This window comes from Daucus carota, chromosome 4 (assembly GCF_001625215.2).
Source record: "Daucus carota subsp. sativus chromosome 4, DH1 v3.0, whole genome shotgun sequence".
Lineage (NCBI taxonomy): Eukaryota > Viridiplantae > Streptophyta > Magnoliopsida > Apiales > Apiaceae > Daucus > Daucus carota.
In genome coordinates, this window is record NC_030384.2 from 24,988,403 (window position 1) to 25,012,508 (window position 24,106).

Below are 24,106 nucleotides of genomic sequence, written 5' to 3' on the forward strand. Positions count from 1 at the left end.
ATATATAATTTAATTTTTGTTTTATTATATTTTTAGACATCCGAAAACTTGTTACAACAGAATCCTAGTAATTAAAAATAGAATAATTATTTTATAATTATTAAATATTTTTTAATTTTCAAAATAATATTATATATATATTCAAAATAATGTGAAAAAGGTGATTAAAAATAATTTAGTATAATCTTTTTAATAATATATAGATAGATAAATGCTCCCTCTATTAGATACATTTTAACGGAGACAAAAAAAAAATGTAAAAAAAATAGTAAAATTAGATGAAAAGTGGGTAAAATAATGGATTTCATTTATATTTAATTATAAATTCGTGATAGTGGAGGAAAGTAGTGGGGTAGAGTTTATATTACTCTAAAATGAAGATGTTGGAAAAATGTAATTGATGCTGTAGTGTTTTATTTATTTTTGAAATGTATAGGACAGGACATCCATAAAATGATACAAATGATACTGTACAGAAATGAATTGAAGAAAAAGCTGCACATTAGCAATAAAATATTTCAAACCACGACTATGATTTAAAGTTCAAACTATTTAACCTGTGGGTAGGAGTAATGATGCATCTACATATAAAATCGGTTCACCCGATGAAATGAAATCACGATTCTAAAATCCATTCACTTATTTATCATGTTTCCTACTGTACAATTTGTACAATTTTTAAGTAACTATTTTCTCCTACTATCAACAACAATAGCTGCACGTTCTCCATAAAATATTTTTTATAATTCATTCCATCCAAATGATTGATGTACTAGACTTAATATCTTAGTATTGTGAAGACTTGATATTATAATATTGTGAATTGTGATACAAATGAGTTTAAAGATCTAATCATGATGCAACAAACAACCAATTCTAATTAAAATTCCCATCTACGTTTTGATTCTTCTGCAACAAACATCTGATATGTTGATGGTTAAACCAAAATTTCTCCACCTCTTCTGCCAGCTAAATTATGCTTTATTTACACGGATTTTCTGCCCTTCGAGCAACTGCAAAAGAAAAAACGATCATCAGCAGATGAATTTGTTTATGTCTTGACAACTTAAACACTCATGCCAACATTACGAGTAAACACCTTTCATGTAAACTATACACAAACTTAAAAACACGCCGTCACCAAAAAATAACAGTACAGAAAGACCACTACGTTTACAAAGATAAGAAGGCCCAGTCGTAATGACAGATTATAATCCTAAACCACTATACCCAACCTCAAAATGCCCCTAGCTCTTTGCCCTCAACTATAATAACATTAGGAACTGTATAAGAAAATCGTGGTGCTGGCAGTCTACACTATCACTTCAGTGAAGATGTGTGTACAGATTGTAAAAGCATTGGGTTCCAACCTATTTCATTTTGAAGAATATAAATCTGGGCCACAGGTACATGAGTATATCCAAGTATCCGTTACCCAACTTTTTGTTTAAATGCAGGCCCCTATCAGAGGAGACATGAAGCTAAAGAACTATAAATTGATATTCTACAAAGTCACTATGATGTTTCAACTAGTTTAGCACGGGTGGCGAGCTTACCGCATTATTTAAAGTTGAGACAGCTGTTTCTACGTCCTCCTCCGAAGAGAATGTAACGAAACCATATCCACTGGATTTTGAGGTTCCTGGCACTCGAGATACCTTTGCGCTAACAGCATTAGCTGTCTCAGAGAAGAATCCTTTAAGTATGTCAGAGGTTACTTCCTTGGCAAGATTACCAACGTAAACCTTGTAGGGGCTGTCAACAAATTGAGTTTCTTCGGCTTGAAGAAGTGAAAAATCTGGAATTGTCAAGGGTTTCTCTGTTACATTTACTTTGATCACGCGTCCTCCAATTTCCTACAAGTAAACATAACGAATTATTTCGATCTCTTAACTAGTCAAAGGAACACTCACACAAACACTCCGATAGACACTTCTCCTACAGTCAGTTATACTAACAGTAGAATGCTTACTGTGCCATCAAGCTTCTCAATCGCAGCATTTGCATCCTCAACAGTTTTCATTGTAACAAAACCAAATCGTCGGCTCCTTCCAGAATACTTGTCAAACATGATCTATAATTAGTAAAAGAAAAGGTTCTTAGTTACACAAGTCCAAAATCAAAACCAAGGATGGCGGATTATGTGGCAACTTACAACTGAATCACATAGGCCATTGGCAACTTAAATTAGTGATAAAGTAAATGAAGATGGCAATGAATAAGTCTAACAGTACAGCATCCCCAAATTTTAGTGAAAACTATTTAAAGTTTTAATAATTATTTCAATGACCTTGATGGTTCTGTAGCAAAATTCTTTGATATCTGATGGCAATTATGTTCTATCTTTATCGGCACTAAAGGCACACGACATATATTATGAGAGTATCACTAGAGAAATGTATCACCTTACAACGAGTAAACCTTAAATGAACTCCTAATGAGAGTACCTTAATCATATTATTGTGCAAGTACAATAGGTCAAATGTACCCATTATACAATTATTATTAATAAAAAGCATGCACCAGAAATTTGGTGAGGCCTTTGAGCAAAATGCTTAGTGATTTTGACGCTTTTTATTATTTACTTTTCATCTATTTCTTTGGTGAAAAGAATTAACATCCAAATAAATACATAACAGTGAATGAAGCAGCTACATTCACCAAACAATTATATGCAAACCATACACTTTCTGAGTTATTAGTTTTGTGAAATCCTAGTAATTCATGGTAAATACCGGGGATTGTACATAGGGATGAAAATGTAAAACATGGCCCAGAACCCAGATTAGACCTGGCCAGAGTACCGACAGAATTACAGAAACAAACCAAAAATGACATTATAACCCGAAATGGTTTGTTTTTAGATTTTATCACACTTTTAAGCCTATATAATCATTGCATCAAAGTTCAATAAGTTTAATAACACTAAACACACACATTTATGGACAGGACCAGAACCCACCACCACCACCACAGAATAACATCTCTTTTTTTCATTATATCTTTCACCGTGCTTTAAAGGGTCACTAAAAATCTATGAAAAGATGCATATATCGAATAGATAGTTAAGATTTCTTCCTGCTCATATGACTCAAGATTAGAACTTTATCGACGAAAAAACTCCTGTTTTTCATTTTATGTCTCACTAAAGGGTCACTAAAATCCCTATAACCATATCCAATTATCCATACATTGAGTAGAAAGATATCCTGTTGCTCAAATGACTAAAAAAAATTCAAACTTTAACAACCAATTAATATCACACTTCCCTAATACAATAATTGACAAACATTAGTTAGCAAACTCATCTCCAGATCTTGAATTTAATCAAAAACAAATTGCATTACCTCAACTTTGTCAACAGCACCATGCTCTTCAACAATCTTCTGGAGCTCATCATTCTTCAAATTTCTGGGAATATTGCCAACATAAAGCCGCTTCGCCACATCCGAAGACTGAGTGACCACAGCAGTTTCTTCAGCAACAACAGAGAGCCTTGTTGTCTTGAGAGTAGAAGACAAAGCAAATTTGTGAGAAAATTGAGATGGGTGTGAGTGAAAAATGTTGACACTGACTTTGGAGGGCAGAAGGGCTTGTGTAGTTGCTAATGGTTTTGGGATTTGGAGGAAGTTGGGTGAGCAAATTGAGGAAAATGTAGCCATTTGTTGTTGTTTAGAGGAAGAATAATAGAACAAGAGAATTGAGAGATAAGAGACGGAGTGGAGAGAAGGGAGGGGTTTATCACTTTATCTATTTTGAATGTAATTTTTCTTGGAGTTTTTATTAGTAATATTTTATACTTTTTCTTGCTAAATAACTTTGTGTGTTTATGTGGGACTATCCTTCATTACTTATTTTATTAATTTCAATATTTAATTAATTATAGCTTGATTTTGATTAAAAAATTGATTTTTTAAAAAAATTAGTTTTAAAAAAATTCGATAAATTTTGATAAATCTTAAATTATTCATCAGATCAGTTCCAATTTTTGATTTTTATAAATATATTTACAACTATATTTATGTGACCCTTTTAATTTTACTTTATGTCACTAATATTTTAAATATTATAATTTTTTAACATATTAATACTACATTCTAGACACTAGTTTTTAATAATAAGTAACTTAGAAAAGGGCATATAAATTTTAGAAATAATAATTATTTTCATAGTTACTATATGCTTCAAAAAGGTCACAAAGGTCACAGTATAAAAAGTTGAGTTGTACTTGTACCGGTATTACTCCATCCATACAGTTGGTTTAACTATGTTCTTGAATTGTTTCAAACCAAAAAATTGATCCAAATCTTTCCTTCAAATGTACCTCCCCATCATCTCAAGACTCCCCAACTGGTTATCAAACATCAAATACTTATCCAATAATGCAAAATGGGAACAAATATTTTCCCACTATCAAGAACTTACAAGAACACAACTACCACTCCATTTCATGCAAGACCCTTCTTTTATTCACCCAATTCTAAAAGCTTGTCAAAATCTCTCCTTTTTTACTGATGGGTACTCAATTCATGCATCTTTAATCAAGAATGGAATGTTTGAATCATACACTTCTGTTCAGAACTCAATAATGGACTTTTATGTTAAAGCTAGAAACTTTGAGTTTGCTTTAGCTATTTTTGATGAAATGAAGATTAAAGATTCTGTTTCTTGGAATGTTGTGATTAATGGGAGCTTTAATCAAGATGGGATTTTGAGTAATGGGTTGTTTTTGTTTAGTAAAGCTGTTGGGACAGGAATGTTTGAGCCTAATGTTGCTAATTTAGTGCTTGTTATACAAGAATGTAGGAATGTTTATGAAGGGTTGATTATACATTGTTATGTGATTAAGAGGGGTTTTTGTAGTGTTTCTTCAGTGCAGAACTCACTCTTGAGATTTTATGTGGTGGATCATGGAGTTAAGGTTGCGCGACTGTTGTTCGATGAAATGAGTGATAGAGATGTTGTTTCTTGGAGTGTGATGATTGGAGGGTATGCTCAAAATGGTGAAAGTCAGGTGGCTTTGGGATTGTTTCGAGAGATGGTTTGGGAGAGTCAGAATGATGTTGATGCACAGATAATGGTTAGTGTACTTCAGGCTTGCATTAGTTTAAGGAATTTTAGAGTTGGTAGTTTGTATCATGGATTTGTACTTTGTAAAGGCTTGAATTTTGATTTGTTTGTAGGGAATTCTTTAATTGACATGTACTCAAAGTATGGTGATCTGGACTCAGCTCTAGAAGTTTTTAGGGAGATGCCACAGAGGAACCTTGTATCCTGGAATTCTATGTTATCAGGCTTTGTACATAATAAGAAGTATGTTGAAGCTATTTCTCTGTTTTGTTCAATGTCAGAGGAGGATATTCAGGTTGATGAAGTGACTGTCGTAAATCTTTTACAAATCTGCAAGCATCTTCTAGATCCATACTATTGCCAGTCCATTCACTGTGCAGTAATACGGAGAGGCTATGAATTGAACAAGTTAGTGGCGAATTCATTAATTGATGTATACTCGAAGTGTAATCTTATTACCCATGCATGGTTATTGTTCAGTCTGGTGAAAGATCAGGATACGGTTACATGGAGCACAATGATTGCAGGGTTTACCCATTGTGGCTTGCCTGAGGAGGCCATTGCTGTGTTCAAGGAGATGAATTTTGTAAGAGCCACTCCAAATACCATTACTATGGTAAATCTGATGGAGGCTTGTTCAAGTTCTGGTGAACTCAACATATCCAAGTGGGCTCATGCCGTTGCAATAAGAAGATGCTTGGCATCAGAAGTGGTGGTCGGGACTGCGATTCTTGACATGTATGCTAAATGTGGGGCAATAGATACCTCAAGGAAGGTCTTTAACCAAATTTCTCAAAAGAATATTGTGACATGGAGTGCTATGATCGCAGCATATGGCATGAATGGTCTTGCACATAATTCCTTAACTTTGTTTCAAGAAATGAAGTCGCAGGGTTTAAAGCCTAATGAAGTAACAACACTCTCCATATTATCAGCATGCAGCCATGGGGGTCTGGTCGAGGAAGGTATCTCTTTGTTTAGAGAATTGGTTCAAGATCATGACATTGATTTGAGGTTAGAACATTATTCCTGCATGGTTGACTTGTTAGGTCGGTCTGGAAGGCTAGATAGGGCAGTAGATCTAATGGAGACAATGTCCGACACATTGGAACCTGGTGCCAGTGCATGGGGAGCAATGTTGAGTGCTTGTCGAAGGTATGGTAATAGTGAGCTTGGTATACAAGCTGTTTCTCAAGTACTTCAACTGGAACCATCAAATTCATCAGTGTATATCCTTGCATCTAACATGTTTGCTGCGAAGGGACTGTGGAATGATGCAGCAAGGATGAGATTGTTAGTGAAGGAAAAGGGAGTTAAGGTCGAGGCTGGTTATAGCTTAATACATGTTAAAAGTAAAGCAGAGAAATTTGTTGCAGGAGGTACGCGTCATCTATTGTCTCATAAGATATGCTATGTTGTTGAGCAGTTGCACGAGTTTATGCAATTAGACAATGTAGATGACAATATCTTTCTGTGTATGTAAAAGGTGTGAAGCATCCACCCCGAAAGTCATAATATTTATAGTTACACACTTGTTTTTCATACAAAGGTTGTTTCAAAATTTGAACCCTAATCTAACAGATGCAACCCTAGCTGACATATATTCTTAATTCTTGACATACTATGCAGTAGAATCTTGCTGAATTCTCAGACTGTGTTCTAGTGATCTGTTAGTAAAGAAGAATTAACTTACTTGGCAATAAAGAAAAAAAAAATCTGCACACATTCTCTTTAGTCTTTAGTCTTTATGCTCACATCAAAGGCCATTTTTTTTATCAAACCATGGTGTTGTGTGACTGCAGTCTTCATGGGAGCTTGTAGGTCGTCCCAAAGTCTTGTTTATTATACTGTGTTTTCTCTTTCGAATAAAAATTTAATTGAATGGAATTACAAGGACCATTACTGTATTGAACTGTCTTTTGTATAGAATTTAAAATAACTTCAAGTTTGGTCGTGTACTCGAAGTCAGGACTTTGAGTCATCTTATTTTTTAAAAATAAATCTTTATTTCCAGAAAAATAGATAAACATGTTTTGTTTTTTTTTTGAAAATAAGTAACTGTTTTTGCTATATAATGAATATGAACCACTGCTTTAATAGTTATTTTAAAGAAGAAAGAACAGAATTATAATTTTTCTTCGAAAATAGGTCCTTATTTGCGTAACGGCTTTTTAGCCGAACCCCGGCGTCTTTGCTCATATGAAACGATGTTGGGATCATGTTGAACAATCTAATAGCCAATGTGTAAGTTTCAAGTAATTGTGGTTTTTAACATGAAAAGTCCCAAATCTCCCAAGCTGCTGTGAAATGGATATAGTAAAGTGGTAGAGTCGGGGTTAAGGGCTTAATTGTCAGGGGAGGCAGCAACATTTCTAAGTCACACATATCATATTAATTTGATTAAATGTATATAACGTGACACTATACCATATATTACTGCTGGTAGGACTAGTGATGTACCATGATTATCATGAGCCGGGAAAGTTTAGGAAATTAGAGTAAGCTAAATATTTTTTATATTTAAAGTAAGACTGAGGGAAGTAGTCAGAAGATTGACATATATTTGGATAATATTTCATTTCTATGACTTGTATTTTTCTAATCAGAATGGTTGACCAAACCATTACTTTTAAGTGGCAGAGGAATCTCGCTATGCATCTCGCTATGTGGTATGAATTGCATGGCTGACACAATTCTGACTAGTTCTCCGCACTACTTTTTTGTGGTTCAACACTATCATGTCTTTTTAATGAAAAATTGGTTGGCTTTGGCTAGCTTGTGGAGCAAACAAAATCTCCCCGAAGCACACTGTCTGTATGAAAAAACAAACTTTGCACAACCAGCTTACGTGGAAAAGATTCCATATTCCATGCCAATAGACTTGTAATTTATTTTGTTATTTCAGAAATATGTAATAATTCGGAATTTTAAACATGCCGACAGAATATCTTTTAACGCAATTGAATTGGTAATTTAGGAACCATGCTCAAAACTAATTCTTAATTGGTCTTGATAAATTTGTAAATTAGCTCCTTCTCACCATTCTATACATATGAACGTGGCTAAAATTTTAAATAGATATATAAGAAAGCTGTTTACCATTTATGAGTCAGATTGTCAGAATATATGTGTTGAAAGAGGTACAGTAAAATGTTCTTGCAAGGTTGTGTAAAGTGTTCTTGCAGGGTTGTATAGTTATGTATGCATCACAAAGCAATGGAAATTAGGAAAATAAATGCTATACATCATCCAGGAAGTGGCACAGTTTTATCGACAAGATTCTACATCTCAAAGCCACTAGTTATACATGGTATGACCATTCGACACTGGTATGTTCACTATAAACAGGATCTACCAAAGATCTACAACTAAAATTTACAGCGGGGAATATGCCCCTACTTGATCACAAGGTTTATGCCATCCTATCCTGAAAGAAGACAAAATATAATGTCAGGCGTGGATGAACAAAGAATTACGTAATCAGTGATTGTGAGCGATGTAGAACAGTAGAAACATGTATAAAGCAGCGCTGAACAGTGAACACCTACTATCAACTACTGTATCATTCTTTTCTATGCTGATGAACAGCAGCTATATTTGCTCCCTCCTGATAATGGTTCCGCACTGGGTACAACAATATTGCTTCCCTTGAGAAGTGCCGAGTTCCCACCAGATTCTGCTTCATTGGCAAAAAGAGCCTTCTTACTGACGGTTCGATATATCTCTGTCAGGAGTCTGGTCGAGGGAGGTATCTCTTTGTTTAGAGAATTGGTTCAAGATCATGACATTGATTTGAGGTTAGAACATTATTCTTGCATGGTAGACTTGTTAGGCCGGTCCGGAAGGTTAGATAGGGCAGTAGATCTAATGGAGACAATGTCCGACACATTGGAACCTGGTGCCAGTGCATGGGGAGCAATGTTGAGTGCTTGTCGAAGGTATGGTAATAGTGAGCTTGGTATACAAGCTGTTTCTCAAGTACTTAAACTGGAACCATCAAATTCATCAGCGTATATCCTTGCATCTAACATGTTTGCTGCGAAGGGACTGTGGAATGATTCAGCAAGGATGAGATTGTTGGTGAAGGAAAAGGGAGTTAAGGTCGAGGCTGGTTATAGCTTAATACATGTTAAAAGTAAAGCAGAGAAATTTGTTGCAGGAGGTACGCGTCATCTATTGTTTCAAGCTTGATGCTGTCAAAACTGCCCTGAAACAACTGAATCTGGATCATGGAAATCTTCATTCCCTGGTCAGCTCTTGTCTTACTGATCTAAGCAATTTCCAGACTTCTCTCCCAACAGTTCCTGATGCTCTTCAACGTGATGAGGAAAATTGATTAATCCTCAATCTATCTGATGCTTTAAGTAGGGAAGAGCAACTTCTGCAACAAAAATCTCGGATCACCTGGTTGCAACGTGGAGATGGTAATAATAAATTCTTTTATAACTCATGTAAAGGTCGATGGAACTCCAATAAAATTTTCAAGCTGCAAGATGACCAGGGAATCAGTCATACTTCTCATAAAGATATATCTACGACTGCTGTGAGTTACTTTGAGCATTTGGTTGGTAGTACCCATCAGGTAGAGGAAAGATATATCTACGACTGCTGTGAGTTACTTTGAGCATTTGGTTGGTAGTACCCATCAGGTAGACGACTTTCCTGATGATTTTACTCTTAATCAACTAACCTCTGATCAAGCTGATGGTCTGTTGATGCCTTTTACTGCTGAGGATGTATTCTCAACTATGAAACTTTTGTGGAAAAATAGAAGCCCGGGGCAGATGGCTTCACCCTGGAATTTTATATAAAAGCTTGGGATGTAGTTGGTAAAGATGTAAGTACTGCTGTCCTTGCCTTCTTCTCAAATTACCATCTGCCTACGGCGATTAATTCTACTACAATCACACTCATTGCTAAGCATGAAAATGCCTCCTCTATGCAACACTTTCGTCCCATTTCTTGTTGTAATACAATTTATAAATGTATTGCTAAAATGTTGGCTTCTCGTTTGAAACCAATTATGAGCAGTTTGATTTCTTCAAATCAGGGAGCCTTCGTCCCTGGGAGGAGTATGGGGGACAATATTTTTTTAGCTCAATTCTTGTGCAGGGACTACCACCTTCAAAGAGGATCTCCAAAATTTGCTTGTAAACTGGATGTGAGGAAGGCATTTGACAGCCTAAACTGGGAATTTATTTGGAAGGCAATGCATTGTATGAACTTTCCCCCGGGTTTCATTAATTGGATTAAACCTTGTATTACTACTTGCATGTATTCTGTCAAAATTAACGGCTCTCTTGAAGGCTATTTCAAAGCTGCTTCTGGGCTTAGGCAGGGAGATCCTCTTTCTCCCTACCTATTTGTTATTGCTATGGAGGTACTGAATGCATGTATGAAGAATTCCATCTTAAAAGAAGTTTTAAGTACCACTGGCGCACTGAAAGTATAAATCTGACCCATCTGGTGTTTGCAGATGATCTTCTTCTTTTCTGCAAAGTTGATTGTGAGTCTCTCAGCCTCCTGATGGATGGAATTCAGATGTTTTCCAACATAACGGGTTTGAAGTTAAATACTGATAAGTGTAACTGTTTCTTTGCAAATGTTTCTGCCCAATTTAAAGATTTTGCTCTAAATTTGACTGGTTTTAGTGAAGGAACTTTTCCTTTCTTTTACCTCGGCATTCCTTTGATCTCCGGCCCATTGCTCTCAAGACATTGTGCCCCTCTGCTCACTAAACTATGCAGGAAAATTGATCTTTGGACTTAAAAGTTCCTCAGTCAAGCTGGTAGAATGCAATTAATCAGATCTGTGCTATCTAGTATACAAGAATTTTGGGTTTCTTGTGTCTTCCTTCCTAATACTGTGATAAAGAAATTTCAAAGTTTATTATCGCTGTTCTTATGGAAGGGTGCAAGTTCAGGAACCTGCATGCATAAAGTTGCTTGGAAGCATTGTTGCTATTCAAAATCGGAAGGGGGGCTGGGCTTTAAAAACATTGCAAAATGGAATGATGCAGCTGTAATCTTTCAAGTATGGAGAATAATTAACAAAGTCCCTTCTTTATGGATTGATTGGTTATATACTTATGAGCTGAGAAGGAAGAGATTCTGGACTGCTTCTATTCCTTCAAAGTGCTCATGGTGTTGGCGAAAAATACTTCAGATCAGGCCCCTTGCCCTTCATCACATCCATTATAAAGTTGGCAGCAACTCTTCTTTTTCTCTTTGGCATGACCCCTGGTGTAATAGCACCCCCCTGATCAACCAGTTCGATGATAACCTCAGGTCAGCCCTTGAATCTTTTAATCTTGATGAGATCAAATTTCTACTCGATAATGGTCAGTGGGATTTTGGTGATAGCAACCACGTATCTGTCATAGTAACTTCGAAATTTATGCAGCTCGATCACTCCTTGTGGCTCTGATAAAATTTTATGGAATCTTGATACTGCTACACCCATCACTATCTCTGTCATATATAAAACTATTGTTGATCATAAACAGCCACCTCTGTGGCTTGATTTCATTTGGCATAAGTTCTATGTTCCTAGATATGCTATCACTTGTTGGCTTATACTTCAGGAAAGGCTTCTCACTAAAGACAGAATGCATCACTTCGGAATGCACACTGATTTCACTTGTGTTCTCTGTGCTACTCATCTCGAATCTCATTCTCACTTATTTGCTGATTGCCACTATTCCCGTATCATTTTTCTTGCGTGCCCTGGGGTTGTCAATTTAAACTGGAATGATTTCAAAGAGGGACAGTTTTTATCATCTGCAAACCATAGCTTGGAAAAGGACATTGGTATTCTTTATCTTTCTGCTGCCTTCTATGCAATCTGGACTGAAAGAAACAACAGAATCCACCGAAATGTGCGTTGCAGCCCCACGAGCGTAATCCACAATATCAGATGCAGAATAAGAGAAAAACTATATTCCTCACCCGCATTCCACAGAGAAATCCTGAGAGATCCTACTGTAGCTTCTATGCTTTATTAGCATTTGGCTTGAATTCTCGACTGTTCTTGTTGCTGGTCTTGTTTAGACTTAGTTATTTTAAATCTTGGACCATGTATTGTCTTTAGCTACTGTGCAGCATATATTACTGCATACTTGTTTTTGTCGGGACTTTCCCTTCTTGTAATCATCTTTGATCTATTTAATCAATTACTTAGCAAAAAAAAAAACAAAAGATATGCTATGTCGTTGAGCAGTTGCACGAGTTTATGCAATTAGACAATGTAGATGACAAAATCTTTCTATGTATGTAAGAGGTGTGAAGCATTCATCCAGTTGCACGAGTTTATGCAATTAGACAATGTAGATGACAAAATCTTTCTATGTATGTAAGAGGTGTGAAGCATTCACCCGGAAAGTCATACCATTTATAGTTACACACTTGTTTTTAATACGAAGATTGTTTCAAAATTTGAACCCTAATCTAACAGATGGTAAGTGTCTACTTGCTATTTTTAACCCTAGCTGACATACATTCTTCATTCTCGACATACTATGCAGTAGAATCTCGCTGAATTCTGACAATCAGACTGTGTTCTAGTAATCTCTTTTTTTTTTTGCTAAATTGTTCTAGTAATCTCTTACTAGTAAAGAAGAATTAACTTACTTGGCAATAAAGAAAAAATAAATCAGCACACATTCTCTTTAGTCTTTATGCTCATATCAAAGGCCATTCTTATCAAACCATGGTTTTGTGTGACTGCAGTCTCCATGGGAGCAACATTTCTAAGTCACACATATCATACTAATTTGATTAAATGTATATGACGTGACACTATACTATATATTACTAGTGATGTACCATGATAATTAATCATGAGCCGGGAAATTTTAAGAAATTAGAGTAAGCTAAATATTTTTAATATTTTAAGTTAGACTGATGAAAGCAGTCAGAAGATTGAGATATATTTGGATAATACTTCATTTCAATGACGTGTATTTGTCTTCTTTCTATCCTTTCTAATTTTTTTTCAATAAATTTAATGTTGATGGTTTACTCAATTTATTTTATTATTTCAGAATTATGTAATAATTCGGAATTTTCAAACATGTCGACAGAATATTTTTTTAACACAATTGAATTGGTGATTTAAAAACCATGCTCATATTTGGATAATACTTCATTTCAATGACTTGTATTTGTCTTATTTCTATCACTTCTATTTTTTTTTTCAATAAATTTAATGTTGATGGTTTACTCAATTTATTTTATTATTTTCAGAAATATATAATAATTCGGAATTTTCAAACATGTCGACAGAATATTTTTTAAAACAATTGAATTGGTGATTTAAGAACCAGGCTCAAAACTAATTTCTTAATTGGTCTTGATAAATTTGTAAATTAGCCTTTCCCACCCTTCTATAAAAGCAATGGAAATTAGGAAAATAAATGCTATACATCAGCCAGCCAGGAAGAGGCACAGTTTTATCGAGAAGATTCTACATCTCAAAGCCACTAGTTATACATGGTATGACCATTTGACACTAGTATGTTCACTATAAACAGGCTCTATCAAAGATCAACAACTAACTTTTACAGCCGGGGAATATGCCCCTATTTGATCATAAGGTTTAGGCCATCCTATCCTGAAAGAAGACAATTTATAATGTTGGTTGAACAATACGTAAATCAGTGATTGTGAGTCATGTAGAACAGTAGAAACATATATAAAGCAGCGCTGAACAGTGAACACCTACTATCAACTAATGTATCATTCTTTTCTATGATGATGAACAGCAGCTATATTTGCTCCCTCCTGATAATGGTTCCGCACTGGGTACAACAATATTGCTTCCCTTGAGAAGTGCCGAGTTCCCACCAGATTCTGCTTCATTGGCAACAAGAGCCTTCTTACTGACAGTTCGATAAATCTCAGTCAGGAGTGTATTAAAGGCCATTTCAACATTGGTTGACTCGAGGGCTGATGTTTCCATAAAGTACAGATTTTCCCTTTCCGCAAATTCTTTGGCATCTTCACTAGGAACATTCCGAAGATGTCCTAGGTCAGTTTTGTTCCCTACCAGCATGATTACAATATTCTTGTCAGCATGGCCTCGTAATTCTTCCAACCACCTCACCACGTGATCAAACGATTGACGTTTGGTTATGTCGTATACCAGCATAGCCCCCACTGCACCTCTGTAATATGCACTGGTGACAGCCCGATATCTAATATTACCAAACTTTGGTCAGTGTATAAAAAGGTATTTTAATGGAAAAATAAAATAAAAGTTGAGCTGCAAGTTCAAATTTACAGTTCACAGACACTTTAGGCACAATTAAAAGTTTGTCCCTGCTTTTGTTCGCACATTTTTTGAAAAGCAGGTCATAACTATAAGGTTGAAATTAACCACCTTTAGGAAAAAGATGTCTGTGCCACAAATCTCCATATGACTTTCATACTCAATGTATCACCTCAAAAATCTTTTCTACACCAAACTTTTAACATTGATTAATACTGACCTATGAGTAATACTTCTTCCAACTGTCACTATCAGTTCATCTGAGTTTCTAATATCCTCAATAGGTGCAATACTACCCGGAAAGTACTATGTATTCTACACAGGGGCGGAGGCAGTATGCGCCCAGAAGCAGTGGTCGACCACCCTGAAATTAAGAATTTGACAAAAAATTTTAAAGCCCAGCCCAATGTCTAGCCCAGCCCAACATAATAACTAAACTCCAGATTCTATATGCTGTCTACCCGTTTGTATATGTTATAAAATCAAATAGACCCCAAGCTTTCAGAGACAGAGGACGAGCACAGAGACAGAGCACTGAGCATCGGTGAAAAACGAAAAGTTCATTCAATCTATTTCTCCCCTTCCTGACCAATAAATTCAGGTAAATTAAAATTGGCAGGGGCACAACACGGCAGCTACAACTTCTTTCTCCCATCCAGTTTACTATTTATGTATCTTTTCTAATGACTAATATATCAAATACATGTCTTCTGGTTACTATTTGAAGTCTGCATGCTTGAATTCTTGTCTGCTGGTTTTACTTTTGTAAATATAAATTTTTTGGCCCACCCTGACTTAAAATGCTAGCTCCGCCACCGATTCTACAACATCTTTTATCCCTTTTTCCTTATCCTAGACCACCTACCCATCAGACCATGCATGTTATACATGGAACAATCTAGATTCTCAATTTTTAACTACTAAATCCCTTTGCGTGCACTCCTACAAACATGAAGTAACGAAACAAAAAATGATAGTAATATCAGGTAAAACTTGATTGATGGTTTTCGCAGCTGCATAAACTTAAACAGAAAAAGTTGAAAAGAAGAAGAAGATTTTTCTTAGTATTTTACTAGCATCACACATGATCATAGACATATTTAGGCATCAAATGTAGGAAAAGAAGTTGCACAATGCATATCTATACTATACTATACTAATACTAAACTATAATAACAAAACATAGGTATATTTTGTAGTTTGGTATGGTACTTCTGATCACAGCCGTTAAAATTTTCAACTCGGAATGTGAATCGTTAGATATTTAGATGTAATACTAAAAGAAATTCGCAAATGACTAAGGTTCAATTCACGCTAAGAACATTATAAGTTTAACATTTTTAATATTAATATTATATAAATAAATGTAAAATCCTAAAAAATTACACTATATTCTATTTTTAAAATTATTAATAAATATAAATATAATGATTTAAAAATTACAGAATGAATCATTTAAAATTAACCCGCGCTTTACGAGGGCTTTAAGCTAGTACAACTAAATTGGAAAATACAGTTATTTAACGCATCTGATGTATGATGATCTATTTGCACAACTGGAGTTGAGAGCATGCAAGCTTGTTGACACAAAGACTACGGAGTTACGATTTTTAGAGATATCCGCTGCTCTGAATTCTGAAGGATGTTTGAGATCCAGGATCAGTATTGTTAAAGGTGCTATTAATGGCGCTTCGCGATTAGACGCGAGATCTGCGATTCAAAAATGTGCGCTTCAGCGCGATTTTGAAATCGTCCAAAAGGCACTAAAAGGCGTTAAAAGCACTAACAATTACAAAAAGGCGCTCATAAAATAAGACAGTAATACACTTAAAAAAGGTTAACAGGAGAAAAAACCCACTTCAGGGTTTCATCTCTCAAATGTCAGCCGCTTAACTCTTTTTCTCTCAACATCACATCTACTAGTTAAAGATGATGAAGAGGAAGGGGAAGAAAGGGGATTTGAGGGACCGAAGATTGAGCTTGATAACACCGCAACTTCCGAAATAGAGAACCTTATTGATTAAGGCTTTATTATTGGCACTTATATCATGTTATTTATGCTCTTTGTTATGTTTGAATGTTAAGACTATGTTTAGTATCACTTATTTGTTAACATCTGTGAGTAATTGTTTCTTGGCCAAAAGGCGCGTGATTAATGGCGCTTCGCGAGTCGCGCCTCAAATATTGGTCTTGCGCTTTTTTTAAATATGCGCCGTAAACAACACTGTCAGGATGCTTAAGATGAGGAAACTTAACAAGGTGAAGTAGCTGCTAAAAAGGCACTGATACATCATCAATTGAATTGTGGTTTCATCTTTATTAGGCGATTTATGATAAATGCTTCAGAGTTCTTTCAGGGAGTGGTTGGCCCGTCAGAATATAAAAAGAAAAAGGGTCATTCTGTATAATTTCTCTTGTTCTGTTGCTATATGCTTCAATGATTCCCATTTAACTCCTGGTGACAATTTCATGTCCTAAGGAGGTGCTCATGGACTCCAAGCTTCCAATGTGCAGATGTTAGTGGAATATTAGTCTCTGGTCATAGTTTTCAATTAAACTCGTGGGCGAGTTTTTTCCAGCGGAGAAGAGGATGATGAGGAGCATAGACTCAGAAAAAAGACCATTGATAATCCTATATTTATGTATGAATCAATTGTAATTAGATTACAAGTTCAGTTAATATTGCAACTGAACAAACATTACATTTTCTAAGGTAATTGATAATTATTAGGATACAGGAAGCAAAATATTGTTAGGTGTATTTTCCTTCAATTAGGATTTGAGTTGGGTGGCCAAGTCCTAAATGACTATTCATAGAGTTGTATTCTTCAAATTGAATCATGAATGATGAATAAACTATCAACTAATTACACAAACATATATTACATCACACTGCAATAGAAGGCAAGCTAGCTAGAAGTTGCTCTGCGAGCCCCCTAAAATCTGATAATGAATTATATTTTTAACTGAGTATCATCGCCTACATCCTAAACGTGTGCTACATCATAAGATTCTGTCAAACAACAGATCACTACTAAAAGAAAAATAAATAATTATTCACACACACCACCGGACCTGCAGATACGATAAACAATTCTACAATAATTCAACGTAAAGTCAGTTGACCCAAGACAAAATGTTGATACAAATATAACAAAATAGACTAAAATTAATCATGATTCCACACAATTTCATCTCCTAATCATGTCAAATGATTAAGTTTTTCCAACAAACGCTATTCATTGTTTTTCCACCAACTATTTTCAGCATTTTATTACTTACCAGTTTTATTCATAACTTAACAACGATAACGAATTACTAACAACAGAAAGGCGTATTCATAAACACGCAATTCAGATACACCTGAATTTAACACGCGAAATTCAACTGTAGTTCAGCGTAAAGTCAGATAAGTTCAACACACGAAATTTACATCGATTCGATTCAACAAAATACACTAAAATAAGCAGCGGCCAAAATATTAACATATAACAATTAGAATACTACCTTTCCTGACCAGCAGTGTCCCAAATTTGAGCCTTAACAGTCTTATGATCAATCGCAAGCGTTCTCGTTTGAAATTCAACTCCAATTGTAGCTTTAGAATCCAAGCTAAACTCGTTTCTTGCGAAACGAGCTAGCAATTGTGATTTGCCAACAGCTGAGTCTCCAATTAGAACAATTTTGAACACATAATCAATATTCTGACTAAAATCACCGTGAAAATTCGACATACTAACTCTATGATTACTTGAAGAAGTTCGATTGTGGTAATGATTGTTTATATAGTGGTTGTGTGTGTAGATTGATTGATTGATTCACTTGGGTTTTGGTAGAAAAGTACTCGTATTTGAATAAGTTAGTGGGAAGCTTGTTCAGCATTTGAAAATTATTGAACTCCAAACTACTTTTCTTGTAAACATTATTTTTAAGTGTTGGATTTGTTTTTTTGTTAAAATTTTATATTTTAAATTATGGAATCTTTATTTTAAAAATTTCCCTTGAGGACTAGTTTGGAATTTGAAAAAATATAGCAAATGCATAAAAAGAGTTGGGTAATGCAGAATTTTTTGTGTTCACTTAAATGGAATGAAGAATGGAATGGATTTTGTACTCTAAAATGGTGTTGATCAAAGACAATTTATGTTGTGTTTAGTTGGGGTGAATGATTCCGGAAGGAATGGAATGAAAAATGAACTATATTATGGGCAATTGTTAACAAATTTCATTGCTTCCTCCATTCCATTCCTTACATTATATGCTAGAGATCATACCTCCAATTTGAGATGGAATGCTCCATTCTCTTCTACCCCCAGTTTCTTCTCAAATCTCATCATAACAATTTTGCTCTCACTTACATTTATTCCAAAACTTCTCTCCTATCTCTATTAATTCCAAGTAATTTTACTCATTTCATTTAATTCCATTCCATTCTTCACCAACCAAACACAACATTATAGAATTTTCATTCCTTCAATCATTTCAACCTTACTATTTTAACTATAACTCTAACCACATGTTTTGGAAAGAATGCTCATTACATTTCAACATCATGTTTCTTCACAATCTTTCTCACAAAAAATTTGACTACGTTCATATTTTATCATCATTATCTCATGCTTTCTTTCTCCCTAAAACTTCTATATAATTTTTCATTCCATTCTCCCCTCATTCCATTCCATGAAGTGAACACGGCCTAGGTTTTGTTTGTTGAGTATAAAAAAGTTTATAAAAGAATGGTCAACAACGGTGATAAAATATGTTGCCATCTTCTACACAGAAAAAGTGAAAAACATTTACTCTAATATGTAGATTTAAAATAACACTATATTCAACTAACTTTTCATTCATCTTATTGATTAAATGAAATAAAATAAAAATTATCAAACTTGCTGCATCTATCATTTTCTCAGCTTATATACTCGATTTTATATTTAACATCCAATATAACGTTTTGTTATTTTAAATTAAGAATAACATCACATTGAAGTGTGCATTATTTGGTGGGTGCTATAGATATAATATCGCTTTTAGCACATACATTAAACTTGACCCAAGATACACATCTCCGCTTTGTCATTTTTAGTACTCTGAAAATAGAATATTTTAATTTAAAAAATGTTTATTACTCATATGTGAGAAATTATATTTAATTTATGTGTTTAGATAATTTTTTGGATGTAAAAAACATTAATATAATAATAAATATTATAGATTATCTTATAAAATGGTCCGTGGGTGTTTGGGCGGGGCTTAAAAGCCCGGTTTCTAAAGTTTTAACTTAGAAGCACTTATGTGTACCGTTTGTGTAAAAAGTTAGGATTCCTAACTTTTGTTTGATTGCTTCTACTTTTTTCCCAAACATTTTAATCACTTATAAGTCTCAATTAACTTCTAACTTCTCCTTCACTTTTTTACTTTGAATAAGAAGCACTTATTTTAAACTCACCCAAACGGTCCTTATATTTTTGTAAAATAAGATAAAAATGTCGGAAGTTGACTTGTAAATTATTTACACAAACACAAAATAAACTTGTTTGGTTATAAGAAAAAATGTAAAATTGCGAAAATGCTATGCAAGAAGTGGCAAAGCTAAAAAAAAACAAAGATGCTACATGTCAGCCGGTAAGAGCAACTCCAAGGGGCTCTCTAAACAAGCTCCTAGGTCTAAATTTTAGGAGCAAATCAAAATCTAGTGCTCCAATGGGCTCCTAGATGCTCTTTAAAAATTTAGAAGCATACTCTCTCTCCTTTCTTTTAAAGAGCATCTAGTAGCTCTTAACTCAATATAATATTATTTTCTTTTCAATTTTCTCTCTCTTTTAGTTAACTTTTTCCTCCCATATATATAAAATAAATATAAAATGTGAACTAGGAGCTAACTATAAACAGTAGCATTGGAGTTCTCACGTTTTCCGATGTATTAACTTACTAAGAGTCACATTTTATATTATTTTTTAAGGAATGATTTAGAAGCACTCTTGGAGATGCTCTAAGCCATTTGCTTACATGAATGTGCCATCTGACAATGGTATTTTCACTATGAAAAGGCTGATCTTTCCATGAAGTACAAATTTTTAACATACTCTTTGGAAACTTCACTAGGTAAATTCCAGAGGTTTACAAGGTCAAATTTCTTCCCTACCAGCATGATTACTATGTGATCCACGCTATTGGCTATGTCCGTCCAATAAATTGTGCAGCAATATGGAAAGAATATGAACTGAATAAGTATTGAATGGTCAAGTGAGAGATTAAGATATGATTAGTGTGAACAAGTTCTGGTGAACTTAGCATATCAAACTGAGCTCATGCCATTGCAAATTTGCAACAAGAAGCAGCTTGGCATCAGATGATCAGAAGTAGTGGAGTTCTGTGATTGCAGCACATTGCATGAATGGTAATGAAATAATTCTTGGACTTCGTTTTGCAGACCGAGACTGCAAGGTTTGATGCCAAATGAGAAGTGACAGCACTCTCTATATTATCAGCAAGCAGCCATGGGGGTTTGGTTGAGGAGGGTAGCCCCTTTTTTAGAGAATTGGTTCAAGATTATGACACTGCATTCGAGGCTAGAACAGTATTTGTGCATGGTAGACTTGTTAGGCCGGCTGGAAGGCTAAATCTGACAATGTCAGAGCCAGTGATACCTGGTGCCAGTGCAGGGGAGGACTGTTAAGTGCTTGTCGATAGCGCTTGATATATAAGCTGGTTCTCAAGTTCGTTATTTGGAACAATTGAATTCAGCAATCAGCAGTGTATATGCTTGAACCTTACATTAATTATGGTTTTTTTGGCATGGCATTTTCACAACATCTGGGCTGCATTGTATGATTTATAGTAGCCTATACAACGAAAATTTAACATGATGACATCGACCTGAAATATTCATCAGCAATGGATTTTGCTTAGTTCAGAATGGAAAGAATCATGATCTTTGAAGCAGTAACAAGTTTATCTATAAATCAAATGCACAAGTTTACAAGCTACAAATAGCTGCTACAAACCCATAGAGCACCAGTATACATGTACAGTTTAAATAGTTCAAGGCCAAATGGAAGACATTTAGCCTAATTTTGCCTCACATTAGAGCTTAGTCAAGCTTGTCCTCTGGCAATAACTTCTGTTTATTCCCTGTCAATTATACACAACAATCTGCGCCAATAATTTAAACCGTCTGCTTCTAATAATTTTACATTTAAGTCCGTGATCTAATCAATACATATGTAACTGCTCGTGCATGTGGAGCTTTATTTTCTTCTAGTTGGACAGGTACAATTGGATCGAGTATTGTTGAGCGTCTGCACAAAAATGCTTGTATTAGTCAAAACAGAAAATTTGTTGGTGATTCATATGAGTTCGTGTAAGATTTGAATTTTGGCTATACCTGCACTTCTTTTTGGAGGTCTTTAATGTAGACAACAGCCAAGTCCAGCATATCAGCTGTATTTGCTTGCTGCAGATTGACAAGAATCATGTGACTATTTCACTTTAATTTATAATCTTGACAGAGCAGTTACAGTGAATCATTTGAAAGTTACCTTGTCCATATTTGGAAAAAGATCTTGCAGCTTTTTCATTCGTGCACTAATCCGTGTTCGTCTCACCTGTAAATCATAAAGCCCAGATTCATATTATGTGTCAAGTTGAAGATGTCATTGTTTTAGATACTGTCAATTGTCAACAAAGAAAGAGGTGCAATATTTCAATAATCAGAAAAGTTTTCGAGGACCACAATTATTAATAATTAATATAAGTGATTGGTGTAAGGTCTGGGTACATATTAACCACCCGATACCCTGACTTCTGAGTGTGATATACGGGGCATATTTGATTTGGTTAGTAAGACTTACCCTCTCTGCAATGCTTCGCGGATGAGTGGCAAAGCCTCTTTTTGCCCGAATTTTACATGGAATGGAGTCTTGCTGAAAGTGCAGAAAATTCTCCATCGTTGCCATTTCAGCAGAAGTGCTTGGCAAGCTCAGTTGGTGAACTAAACCAGAGGTGTAATGGTTGAAATCATCATTCTAACGAACCAAGAAAAAATGTAATTCAATTGACTGACAAAAAAATAAGTAATGAGAAAGCAACTATCACGGATACAGTATTATCTTAAGTTAGTACCTGCTTGTTCAGTCCAGGCAAACTGGATAACATCTTTGCTTCACCATCTCTGTTTCTTTTTAGGCTGTTGCAGTTAGGATCATTGTACAAGTTAGGACCGTTAAAATTCCCTCCACTATGTCCATTGGCCGAGTACAATTCACTAGTTCCGAAATTCTCATTCACATTAGCAGCACTTTGAGGCATGAACCGTGAGTGAGAAGACGGCACAGAAGAGAAGTTCATACCCAACCTATTCGTTGAGGAACTTAATCCTGCCTTGGTCTTATTACAAGATCTGAAATTTCCCAAATCGTTCATCCCCGTGAATCCTGTTATTAGGCCTCGAGTTCTTAGCAGTCCATACAAAATCATTGTAATAATAGCACAGGAAGACTTCATCATCATAACATGGAAAAACAGTAGACATAAGTCTTAACCATCAACCTGTTAATTTTTGACACATATAACACTCTACCAGATCTTCTGTCATTCCAGGTCAAAGTGTTCTCCAACAAATTTTCTGTTCTACACATATATCTGTTTCAAATTCTAACAATAAAATAGCACAAGAAGCATTTTGGAACATGAATACATGATAATTACTGACAACAATTTGCAGTAAAGATCAAGCACAAACAAGCTTATAAATGTTGATTCCACTGAGATCCAGACTAAAAGACAAATGAAAACAGAAATAAACAAAACGACTACAGATTCGTCGATCTAGTTACTATCATCAAATCACACACACAAACACACTAGTAGTTCCTTGTTCATACAATCAATCATAATTATTCAAGAAAATATATAAATCATCATCAGATATAAAACTTGAAGCAACATATAAAAACAAGATGTAGTGATTACCAGAACCGATATCATCATCAGCTAAGCTCGACGAAAATCCAGCTGGAGAACTGCTCTGTCGAACCAAAGACAAACGACTTCCGTTACTAGTCTCCTTCTTAACTTGATTCATATTCTCCCCTCCTACATTCGAACCAAAACCCCTAAACAAATTCTCCACGCCACTACTAAGCAAATTCTTACTCGAATCCGTGCCAAGTCCTTTCGTATATTTACAATCACCCGGATCAGAGAACTTCATCTCTGTCTCAATATTAGAACTGCGGTAATCAGCAGCAACAGCACTGTCATTCACAAGACTTTCCAAGAATGAGCTGGGAACAGATTGATACCGGCTCAAATTCAAGCTCTGTGGCTGCGGAGAATCATGATTATTCATGAAGTTGCACGTCTCCGAATGCACAGTCTCTTTGTTTTTCGCAAAATGATCAGCTGCTGGTGATGGAAACATGAAATTTGTTGCAGCAAGTAAGCTTTCCATTGATCCCTCAACGTTGTACATAATAATCAGTAGCTAAACGAGAAGAATTTATAGATGCAGTTGAGCAAGTTTATACATGAATCTTGATCAAATGAATGGTAAGAGTCATGTGCTGTATTTATAGGGCGTAGTATATTTTTTTTGGAATTTATCAAAAATGTTATTTTTCTAAATTTTTTTGTGTTTTTATTATTTTTGAAAATATTTATAAGAATACTATTTTTTTTAAAATTACTTGAAAAAAATATCGTATGCTTAATTGGTTTCGAAGGGCTTGCAAATATGATTGCATTTGATTAAAAGTATGATTGCATA

The 24,106-nt window shown here is 35.0% G+C and overlaps 4 protein-coding genes across 4 annotated transcripts; 1 reads left to right on the top strand and 3 right to left on the bottom strand.

Annotated features, from left to right (window-relative positions):
* Window positions 1-786: 786 nt before the first annotated feature.
* Window positions 787-3,782, bottom strand: LOC108216199 (small ribosomal subunit protein cS22). Its single transcript, XM_017388893.2, has 4 exons — window positions 3,348-3,782; window positions 1,973-2,074; window positions 1,557-1,856; window positions 787-1,013 (listed from the first exon to the last, which is right to left on the bottom strand). Exons 1-4 carry the CDS (start codon window positions 3,660-3,662, stop codon window positions 975-977), a joined length of 756 nt encoding a protein of 251 aa, XP_017244382.1. The 5' UTR covers window positions 3,663-3,782; the 3' UTR covers window positions 787-974.
* Window positions 3,783-4,205: 423 nt separating this feature from the next.
* On the top strand, window positions 4,206-6,707 carry LOC108216841 (pentatricopeptide repeat-containing protein At2g17210). The gene has a single exon (XM_017389689.2). It carries the CDS (start codon window positions 4,319-4,321, stop codon window positions 6,551-6,553), a length of 2,235 nt encoding a protein of 744 aa, XP_017245178.1. The 5' UTR covers window positions 4,206-4,318; the 3' UTR covers window positions 6,554-6,707.
* Window positions 6,708-13,471: 6,764 nt separating this feature from the next.
* On the bottom strand, window positions 13,472-18,223 carry LOC108215937 (ras-related protein RABA4d). The gene is made up of 2 exons (XM_017388576.2): window positions 17,845-18,223; window positions 13,472-14,263 (listed from the first exon to the last, which is right to left on the bottom strand). Exons 1-2 carry the CDS (start codon window positions 18,069-18,071, stop codon window positions 13,816-13,818), a joined length of 675 nt encoding a protein of 224 aa, XP_017244065.1. The 5' UTR covers window positions 18,072-18,223; the 3' UTR covers window positions 13,472-13,815.
* Window positions 18,224-21,271: 3,048 nt separating this feature from the next.
* Window positions 21,272-23,884, bottom strand: LOC108216359 (transcription factor bHLH130). The gene is made up of 6 exons (XM_017389111.2): window positions 23,311-23,884; window positions 22,462-22,772; window positions 22,191-22,364; window positions 21,879-21,944; window positions 21,725-21,793; window positions 21,272-21,638 (listed from the first exon to the last, which is right to left on the bottom strand). Exons 1-6 carry the CDS (start codon window positions 23,810-23,812, stop codon window positions 21,588-21,590), a joined length of 1,173 nt encoding a protein of 390 aa, XP_017244600.1. The 5' UTR covers window positions 23,813-23,884; the 3' UTR covers window positions 21,272-21,587.
* Between the last annotated feature and the right edge of the window lie 222 nt (window positions 23,885-24,106).